The sequence below is a fragment of the Corylus avellana genome, chromosome ca9 (genome assembly GCF_901000735.1).
Source record: "Corylus avellana chromosome ca9, CavTom2PMs-1.0".
Classification (NCBI taxonomy): domain Eukaryota; kingdom Viridiplantae; phylum Streptophyta; class Magnoliopsida; order Fagales; family Betulaceae; genus Corylus; species Corylus avellana.
In genome coordinates, this window is record NC_081549.1 from 18,256,791 (window position 1) to 18,268,146 (window position 11,356).

Consider the following 11,356-nt stretch of genomic DNA (forward strand, 5'->3'; position numbering starts at 1 on the left):
TCTTTTTTTCAAAACTTTTATTGCTTTTAATAATATTTTAATAGAATAGATAGAAATATAGCTAATCGGATGTAGAGACGTTTAAAAATGGCTTAGCTAAACTAGATAAAAGTAAGTTTTAAGAAACCATTTTACATAAAAATATGGCTCCTCCATTCTCAATGGAAAAGCCAAATGTTACTTTTATCTAAAATAGCTCTTCAAATGTTTAAAAAAACCCCTACATTTGATTAGCCAAACAAAAATATAAAATAGATATTTGATTGGAAGAGCTAAAAAAAAGCTAAATGTAGCAGCATTTTTTAAGGGAGCTATTTTATTTTTCATTGTTTCTCTCACATGTTTTCTCTTTTTTCCAAATATTTTCCTACTTTTTCTCTGCATGTTCTCTTTTTCCCATTTTTTCTCTCACATGTTCTTTTGTTCCCAAAACTTTTCTTACTTTTAATAATATTTTAATAGAATAAATAGAAATATAGTTAATCGGATGTAGAGACATTTAAAAATGGCTTAGCTAAACTAGATAAAAGTGAGTTTTGAAAAGCCATTTTACATAAAAATATGGCTCCTCCATTGGGAATGCTCTAAGAGCATTTTCAATTGAAAAGTCAAATGTTACTTTTATTTAAAATGACTCTTCAAATGTTTAAAAAATCACCTACATTGAATTAACCAAAAGAAAATGCAAAATAAATATTTGATTGGAAGAGTTAAAAAAACAAAAAGCTAAATGTAACAGCATTTTTTAAGGGAGCTATTTTATTTTTTATTGTTTCTCTCACCTGTTTTCTTTTTTTCTCAAATCTTTTCCTACTTTTTCTCTGCATGTTCTCTTTTTCCCAAAAATTTTCTCACTTTTAATAATATTTAAATGATATAGATAAAAATATAGCTAATCGGATGTGGATGCATTTAAAAATTCATTAGCTAAATTAGATAAAAGTGAGTTTTGAAGAGCTATTTTGCATAAAAATTTGGCTCCTCCATTAATTGGGAATGCTCTAACTCATTTCTTCATATATATATATATATATATATATATATATATATAAAACTACAAAAAGTCACCTATAGCTACTTCTTTAAACATTGGGAATGCTGCAGTGCTTCCCTGAACTTTATTTATTTTTTATTTTTCTATACCAATACTTCTTCTTTATTCATTGCATAAAAATATGGCATGTTGCTCTGACAAAACAATTTCATAAATACAATGAGAAAGTTATTCCATGCAAATTTGATCTATGCTTTGTTGAACTCTTTGAATGTTACCGTTTCAATCAGTTTCCAGATTTACAGCATTTTCTAGTGAATCACATCCCTACCTACTGCCTAGTCAATCACAACTTTTTCAACTAGACAATCATTTTCTTGTTTTTCCATCACTACTTCAACCACAGTCTCATTTATTGCCTCTACCATCGGTGACAATTCTTTTTATATGTTTGATAATTGATTCGCTATCGGTTGATGATTTGCTCATAAAAAAATAAAATAAAAAATAAAAAAACTAGAGAGAAAACGAAAGACAAACCGAAGATTTAAGATCCTTATTTTTAAAGTTTTATGTAAACAGAATCTTAGAAAATGACTAAAAAGGACTTGAAACCCAAAAAGGCAAAAAAAACTTCACTCCTGTAGATTGCTGCTAAAAGCAAATATAGAGAAAAGACAAATAAGAAGCATTGTAGAGTTTGAGCATCATCAAACTTACCGCTGCATAATTCAAAAAAAATGGAAGAGTTGGAGGGGTCTTCCCAATCCCTCCTCTAATTGGTTCTTTAGCATCTTAAAACGTTTTATTCTTAGATGGTTTAATAGTTAGGTAGCTAGTTAGGTCTGAAGTCGATGAAAAGTGAAAAGTCCCATTTTATTTTCAAGGCATTAAAAAAAAAAAAAGAGGAGACCAAGAAAAAAGTTACATACTTTATATTGAAATGAGAAAATGGTATAAGCTAGCCATGACAGCTTTGCCTTCATGACCACATTGCTTAACGATATCTGTTTATAGAAAAACAGACCTCACAACGACTTTTTGGAACACATACAACTCTTAAGAAATTATTTGCTTATTTGCTGAAGAGGCTATTTTTTTTTCTCTTTATAATTGTTAATTGAAATAAATTTGAAAACAATTTTTAAGTATTTTGTTAATGTTTTATATTTTGAGTTTTATTTATTAATGCTTTAATTAAGATTTAAGCTAATTAATTAATTCAATCATTTCGCTTTCGGAGGGATCTTCATGGTGTTTTCGTAAAAGGGAAAATAATAATAATAATAATAATCTCTCTTCTCTGAAACGCATGCCACGTGTACAGGTACACAAAAACGACAGCGTACACGTAAACGAAAGCTGGTGATGTTGATTTTTGTGACGCACGCATGTATCCAATCGATGGCGACGTAATAAGATTATGAAACTTCGTTGGTGCCGCCCAAATACTCTATGGTTGCCTTTGATTTGGCGGTCGTCAAAAACGAAGACTTCTGATTTCTGAAACACCTTCATTTACATGCAGACGAATTCCATGGCAGAAAAAAGAAAATAAAATTCTCCCACCACGTACCCAAACTGCCCACATGAAAAGCTTGCATTTAATCATCTTTAATTGAACTTTGCACATTAAATTTCAACTGGCGCGAAGGACATGCATGTCTCAAAGTTCTAATTCCGCCGAATTTTCGTAAGCAGTAAATGGAGACGTACGGGACCATCCGGGGCTGTTTGGTGTTGGACCGAAATTGTCTAGAGGCTTGAAACAGTAACAAAGTTGATTGACCTGGAATAAAGTAAGAATGTTTAGTAAAATAAAATATATATATATATATATATATATATATATATATATTTTTTTTTTTGTAATTTTTTTATTTAAATAATAATAAAAAATTATTGATGTAATGTAAAAAATAAAAATGTTATGATCAAGTTAAAATAATTGAGGAAGAATTATGGGCCATTGTCAAACAACTCCATTGTTAATGGAGACTGTTTGGATTAGGTTATGAAATTTAAAAAGTTTTTTTTCTTTAATACTTAAAAAGTTACGCCAAACAAAAACTTTAAAAAAAGCTTAAAAATTATTTTTAACTTTAAAAACTCTATTTTTCAAGACAATCTCAAATATGTTTTTAGTTATTTTCCGATGTAAAATAAATGCATTTGAACTACAATGCTTAGTACTACGCAAAAGTGTTTTTTTTTTTTGATACATTTATTTATTTATTTATTTTTGACATGACCCCAAGAGAATGAGAAGATTTGAATTAGTGACTTTCGTTTCATGAGGCGTGGCCCACTATCGATTGAGCTACCCTCTCGGGCACTTATTTCTTCTTCTCTTTAATAAAGTTTTTCTCACTATATAATTAATTAAGAGAGGATAGAAAAGTATTAAATGTTATAAAGAAGGACTAATTAATTAGAGGTAGAGTGAATTTGAAAAGTCTTCAGCTAAAATAGAGAAAAGTAGCATTTGTTAGATATTTGAGATAAAATGTAGAAAAGTGAATGCAAGTGGCTTGCAAGTGGAACATGATCCTCTTTAGTCCATTATAAACTGGAGGATATCCTATTTCCCTTCAAGTGGGGTGAAAATGCGGATATTAATATAGTCTTCGTAATTTCGTAGACCAAACATGTGTTTTTAATCAAAATCGTAAAAAGTGTTTATTCTTAATTTAAAAAATGGTGGTTTGAAATCGTAGAGAATTTACATTTTAGGCTAGGGGCAAAGTCAAGTTGATGCTTCAATGGGTCATGGCCCTCCCAATTGTTAAAAAACAATTGAACTTTTTAAGAGAAATAATTAAAACAAGTCAAGCATTTGTCCACGTGGGATTTGCAAATCTTTTATCTTTATGTGAGAATAATGATGTTTCTTTCTTTTGTATCTTGCTTTAATGATAAGAAGGTAAATGGGTATAACATGCATGTTGTAGGGATAGGGATAGGGATAGGGATAGTGTCCTTTTTATAAGTCAATATATATAGCAATGGATTTTTCACTATTTAGTGATATATTTTCGATAAGAAATGAAGCAACTGGCAATAAAAATAAACCCAATTGTTAGAAATTAGATGTATAAATATTTTAGTCTAACAAATAGCAAGAAAATTAAAGGGCAGTATATATTGAGTAAAGTGACGGTGACAGGCTTTGCTTAGGTTAGGTTTTTTATTATTATTATTATTATTATTATTATTATTTTATTTTATACAAATTTAACCAGAATTACACAACAACAAAAAAAAAAAAATTAGCTCTTTTTTACAGTTTTATTTTTTTAAAAGACTGTTTGAATTGTATTTTCACATGTTGTAAGCTTTGAGCTTTGAACTATTTTTACCAGTTTTTTTTTTTTCTTTCTTTTTTTGGATAAGTAGCTATTTTTACTAGTTTCTTATCCTAAAGAAATAAACTTTAAACTTTGTTTGTCAGTCTCTTTTTCAATGATTTTTTTGTTAAAGGTTGTTTTTGCACACTCTCACATTCAGTTCACTTCAAAAAAAAAAAAAAAAAAAAAAAAAGGTATGTTGCTCTGACAAAACAATTTCATAGATACATGAGAAATTTATTCCATGCAAATTTGATCTATTCTTTGTTTAACTCTTTGACTGTCACCATTCCAATTAGTTTTCAGATTTACAGCATATTCCGGCGAATCACATCCCTACCTACTGCCCAGTCAATCACAACTTTCTCAACTAGACAATCATTTTCTTATTTTTTCATCACTGCTTCAAGTGCAGTCTCCTTTATTGTCTCTACCATCAATGACAATTATTTCATATGTTTATCGTAGTATTAAATATGTTAAAATGATAATGATGCTCCATTGTGATGTAATCCCGCTGGCAATGACCTCGACCTTCAATAAAACGAGCACTAAAATCTAGAATGTCAATTTCAAATTGATTGGAGAAAGAGAGTATTTTCTTAAACAAATTGTCTCAATTTTCATCTCTCAACTTTTGGATAAATGTTTTTGCATTAGAAACTATCTGCATAGCATTCAAGATATTTTGAGATCTTTGCTACAAATGTTGGCAAAAAAAAAAATCAATAATACCTATGGTTTCCTTTATAAAATGTAAAATGAATATGAATTAAAATGAAGTAATCATTTTATAAGTAGGGTTAGAATGCTCACCTTGAGAGTAAGTGGATCAATCTTTTATAATATTTTCAAGCACATAACAAGTAGCACTAAACATTCTTATTATATTACAAATTGAATGAAAATGAGAACCGAGACAATGCGAATCACTGGCTTGTTTCACATAGTTATTTTGCTTAGCTCTCATTATAGTTTCAAGTTCATCAATAACTAGGAAACAAGTTTTGAATCAGGATCTCTAATAGCACGTTATTGAGATGTTAAATGTCAAAACAATCAATTGACTTCTAAAGTTTCCTTCTTTATTAAGTTATCAATATACTAAAATGGGTTCCTCAAAATGTCAAAACAACATTTAATAGCATTATTATTACTGGGTCGTTAAAGAAGAGCTTCCGTATTATAAATTTATAGTATGAAAGGAATGTACATTGGTTCTATACGAAAATGTACGTACAATCAAATAGAAAGTACAAAACGACTTCAAAAAGTCGCTCTCGTGCAAATCAGTCATCAGCACTGAAAGAGGCGAACGGCATATAAGTGGCGGGGAACGGCATATACAGCTCCAAATAATCGGGAAAAAATGGCGACTAAAACGAAAAAATCGCCGTGTAACGGTGTAAGTTTCTATGGTCTAAACAGTGAACGCCGCCGATGAGACGAGGACGACGAAGAGGAAGGGCTACTAACCGACTCAGTTGTCCCAAAGAACAAGTCCGATAGGTGATTACCCACATCTTCTGGGGCAAATCTGACATATGACCCCACATTCCTCTCTCCTCCCACGGTTAGCCTATGCGTCTCGTAAAATTCCCTGTAAACCGGCACGAGCTTTCTCGCTAGGGACACCTTGATTTCGTCTCGGAGTTTCGGGTCCGATACGACGAACGTTCTATGCTTCTGACACGCGTCCTCGAAGCTGGAATTGAATTTTCTGAAGATCTCCTTTGCTTCCGCCGGCGAAATCACGGCCGTTGGATTCTCCGGCAGTGACGCCCCCACCTTGCCCCACGCTAACCGCTCGTAATTCGTCGCGAATTGTCTAGCTTTCGCTTCGTGCCGCGTGATCCATTCGTCGCCGAGAAGGTACTGCAGATTTGAGGTACGGACCTTGGAGACCACGTGTTGAAGATTGTTGGTTAGGAATATGTATGAGAGAGATACGTCTTTGTAATGCTCGGCTTTGCCGTCAAGCTTACACAGAAGCACGAGGATTAGCCATGCCATGCGCAATGAAATCGCCGGTGCCTGAGAGTCATCGGACTGTGGAGTATCGAAGTATGATTCCGGAAGCGACGATCTCGGCGGCGGAGGCCACTCGGCGAAAATATCTTCGAGGATGTGGCTGTAATCGGCGAGGTTCGAGAGGCAGTTCATCGCGTCGAGCGTCAGCGGGTGAACCCCGCCGCCACGGACGAGCGACTTGGAGTGCGAGTCCTTCTGGATCGTTGACTCGAAACCCGATACCATTGCGCGCACGGACTCGGTGATCCGGATCAGCGATGCGAGGGCTTGGGATCGGACGGTGGCGGTGGATTCGAGCGCGAAGATGGACTCGATCTCCGGCCAGTTCTCCGAAATGGCGGTGTACATGTCGAGCACGCGGAATATTTTCTCGGGAGATTTGGGAGATTTGCTTTTGGCAACGGCTTCGGGGAATCCGAACAGAAGAATAGCGCCTTCTTTGGAGATCTCGGCGAAGCAAGACTCTCTGATGGAGTCAGAGCTAGCGAAGACGTGGTCGCAGAGAATTCTCTCCCCGTGTAAGAGCGTTTTCAGGGAGATTTTCACTGCGCTCAACCAGCTCCTGATTTTCATCTCCAGCGTTTCCCAGTTCATCTTGTTGATCTGCGAGGAGCTCAGTTTCTCCACGCCGAGACGGTAAATGCCTTCGTCAACTATCGATTTTCTGATGATTTTGTATATACTCAAGCACTCTTTGGCATAGCCGGCGGAGATCATGCATTCGGCTATGGATCTCAAGTCCGCCATGGCAATGGAGGATACCTCCTCGACCTCGTCGATGGCATCACTGGCGGTGCGCACGTCTTCGTCGTCCTCATAATCGGAAATGCTTGATCTCGCGGAGGTGCGTGAGGATCTGGCAGAGACGGATTCCGGGTCCAGATGGGCCCGGTTCATGGAGAGGATTTGGTAGAACTCCTTCTGGAGTCTCTTCATGGCGATCTGCATCAGGTTCTGGGCGTGGACGAGCCTGTCCGACGTGGAGTTCCCTGAGACCAAGGCGTGCATGGCCTTCTGGAGGTCGTTCACGCACTTGATGAACTCCATGGCCTCCGCTTTGCTCTCGTAGAAGAGCGACGTGACTTTGGCGTACGTGGAGCTCTCCGGGTCCCATTTCGTGACCAACGCCGCTGCGGCCTCGATGCTCTGCTCGGTCATGGTGTCCGAGAGGGTGCGGCTAGGCGTTGAGACGGAGGAGGGTCTTGCTGGTGAGGAGTGGCGAGAGACCGAGAACGACTGCGCTCTGGAGTGAAACCAGATGCTCCTCATTCCCTTCCTTGGCATTTATGAACTCTGAAGCTTACAATAAGCTCTGTTCTGTGTCTGTCTCTCAGGAAAAAGATAGCTAATAAGCGTTTCAGATGGCGGGCGGTCGATATTCTTCGCCCTGTCTGATTGTTTGGGTGTTTCTAGACATGGACTATGAGGGGGTATATATAGGCGAATGAACAACACTGTTGCCAAACGAAATACAAATGGTGAGGCTTCTGTTTTGAAAAGAGCAATTTGCAAAACACATGTGGTTTGACTTTTTATCTTTCAAGGCTTTGCAGTCGCGTAGACCCACGTAAGCTGACTTTTTCGCGTTCCACGAGTCAGTCTCAATGCTTGGTTCCGTGCGTCTCAGATTATCAAAAAGGGTATATATATATATATATATATCAGACATGCTATTTAGTTTTTTTTTTATATATATATTTAATTCTCATTTCAAAAAGAAATTATCTGAAATAAATAATTCATTAAAAATTCTGATTACTTATCCATACAAATGCTTTATAATTTAGAACTACTAGTAAATCTGATTTAATGAATTTAGACTAGAATTATTATATTATATTTATATACAATCATAATTTTTTTCCCCACATCCCAACATATTTCAAACAAATATGAAATGATTACACTTAAAAAAAAAAAAAAAAAAAAAAAAAAAAAAAAACTACTTCGTGACATCTCTACTGTTCTGGTCGTATTTGATATTTGATTGTCGATATTAATTTTCTTATCACTCCGTCAGCACTTATACAATCAAACGGGAACAGCATATATATATATATATATGTTATTCCTTGTCCGGGCTGACCATATTCCTAGTCTCCGCTGTTTCGTAGAAAAGAAGGGCCAATCTCAAGTTTATTTAATCCAATTCTGGCACGTAAGCGTGTACATATCTAAGGCATCTGCTGAATTGGTGAATCACGGATGACGCAAAAGAAATCATGACGAGGTTGCAGGCTTGTTTCCCACGTTTCATTTGGATTTAATTTATATCTCTATTGGGCTGCGTTTTGTTTGTTTGTTTTATTTATTTATAAACTTCGCTTGTTTAAACAAATATATTTGTGATTATTGTTGAAATTACTATAATATAAATTAAATGATAGAAAAATGTAATGATTATATTATAGAGATCAGCGGTGATGTAATTGGATATATAATAAAACATGTATAACAAATTTGAAGTTTGAAATTGGTACTTAAGAGCACTAGTAGCAGATGTCCTATATGTCATTTTCTTCTCTATATTTAAAAATAATAATAATAAAAAATAATAAAAACAAACTCACATCAAAAGCCCTGTACTTCACCTACACCATATGGTGTATTGGGAAATACTTTAAATATTCAATGCTTTATTAAATTATAAATAAATTATTCTCTCTCTTCTTTCATTGGTTGCAATGATAAAAAGAAATAGTATTTTTTTAAAAATAATATAATACAAAATTTGTTGAAGTTTAAAGGGAAAAAATAATAACTAAAGTAAAAATTTATATTTTTTCAATACCTATTTTGCCTATTTTTACTTGAGATGCTATAAGACTATAGCTTATAGTTTTAATATTGGTATACTGTAGAGTCAAAAACCCAATTAACAATTGTTTTTTAAGAATTAATAAGACCCACTTTGTTGGCATGTAATTCTAGCATATTGGCGACAAACAGACAAGAGATCTCTTTTATTATTTATTTATTATTATTTTATTTATTAAAAGACCCACCAGTTGCAGCTGCCAGTTGGCTTAAAAATCTTATTTCTCAACACAATTGATTGAGATAGTCCAAATATCCTAAAAACTCTATTACCTAGAAGGGAGAGGGGAGAGGGAATATTGGCTTGCAGCCAAGTCCTCTCTAGTGCCCCCATCGTAGAGGGGTGGCCACCCACCACCCTCTCATGTCTCGCCCTACAAAGAGGAGAGTCTAAATTAAAGGGTATTTGCCGTCCACCCCTCTCCCACTTGTTTGGTTGGCTTACGTGGCTAGAAGATATTGGCAGTGACTTTAACGTATATATGCTTACATGTCATGGTTTTTTGTTTTTGTTTTTTTTTTTTGAGAATTCCAGTTTAACACTGTTTGACTAAGGTTGCCACAAGTTGCTTCCATCCCAATTTTAGATGTGAACCGGATAAATCAATAACCAAATACATGCATGTATCCCGGCCCCCTCCCCTCTCCCTCCTCCTCCTTCTTCTTCGTCGTTCAAATAGCAACTTCCATGGTCCTACTTTGCGGCTTTTACTTGTTATAATTAAGCTACCATTTTTGACAGGCTAATAAATGCGTAATCTAATTGAAAAAGGAAAGAAATAAATAATAATAATAATAACAACTTCAAAATATTTCCATACGACCATCATTTTCAAACTTCCCCGTCACCCTCTCTCTCTCTCTCTCTCTCCGCGCACGTGCAAGTTTGTGGGCCAAATGTCAACGTTACATACATTAATACGTACCCACCTATGACCTATATATCATATGCTCAGTTGAAATTTCAAGTGATCCAATTAAACGAATATATATATATATATATATATATAGAGAGAGAGAGAGAGAGAGAGAAAGAAAGGAAGAAAGAGATGGTCAAATAAGTTTTATTTTTATAATATTTAATTAGTTTTACTTTTATTTTCAGAACACTTTTTAAATTATTAAATTTCATAAGAATTTTCATTTATATTTCTGTACATAAGTCACGTTTTTGCATGAAGAAAATTTTATATCCAAAATTTCTGGTTATAACTCGTTCGTTGTATATTCCAATCACACGTGTAATTGGAAATCTTCGTTCACTTTCTCTCCTGCAGTCAATTGACTCACTTTTTTTTTTCTTCTTACATTTTCATATTGAGACGTCATTTCAATCCTTATATTCTTAATTTGAATAGTTAAATTAGTGAAATTAAACCTATAAAAAATCAACCCTCTCTGCTTAACATTTTCTATCAACCATATTTTTTTAATGGCAATGTTTCCGTTTATCCCTCATGGCACAAAATTCCAACCACTGTACGTGCAAGGGCCAAGGGCCAAGAGCCAAGGCCATCCCTCCAAGCCAAAACTTATACAAACCCCAAACAAAAACGATATTCACGGAAAATATTTAATTTAATAAGATGGTGATTTGACGGAGTTAAGGTTCATTCTGAATATATTTGGTCTTGATACCATGTTGAATTAACACTCGTTCCAGAAGCTTAAGCTAATAGGTAAAAGTAAATTTAATCATTTAATCAACACTTTAACTTTTCAAACCGTTAAAATGCTGAGTGACTGAAGGATGTAATAAATTTAATCACTTAAATTTATAAAGGTTAAATAACGGTCTTGGAATAAAGGTTAAATAAGTGTTGAGTGTTGAGTGACTGAAGGATGTAATAAATTTAATCACTTAAATTTATAAAGGTTAAATAACGGTCTTGGAATAAAGGTTAAATAAGTGTTGAGTGTTGAGTGACTGGAGGATGGAATAAATGTTAAATTTAATCACTTAATCAACACTTTAATTCACCGAAGATCTTGGAATACCCATTAAAAAAAAAAAAAACTCTTGGGGTGTTCCACATTCAAATGCACTAGTCACGCCAAGAGAAGATTAGTTCACCTTATCACGTGATATATATATATTAGTTATTTTGATCTTAGGATTAGTATGGATCTAATTGTCTTTATCTTAAGAATCGGTACATAGTTGTTA

General features: G+C 34.4%; 1 protein-coding gene across 1 annotated transcript; it reads right to left on the reverse strand.

The window, feature by feature from the left end:
- Positions 1-5,525: 5,525 nt before the first annotated feature.
- LOC132161947 (exocyst complex component EXO70H1-like) lies at positions 5,526-7,662 on the reverse strand. The gene has a single exon (XM_059572174.1). The coding sequence runs from the start codon at positions 7,654-7,656 to the stop codon at positions 5,755-5,757; it is 1,902 nt and encodes a 633-aa protein (XP_059428157.1). The 5' UTR covers positions 7,657-7,662; the 3' UTR covers positions 5,526-5,754.
- Positions 7,663-11,356: the final 3,694 nt, after the last annotated feature.

What these genes read in the sequence shown, in the direction of transcription:
- LOC132161947 (XM_059572174.1), bottom strand. Translation starts at nt 7,656, where the DNA reads ATGCCAAGGAAGGGAATGAGGAGCATCTGGTTTCACTCCAGAGCGCAG.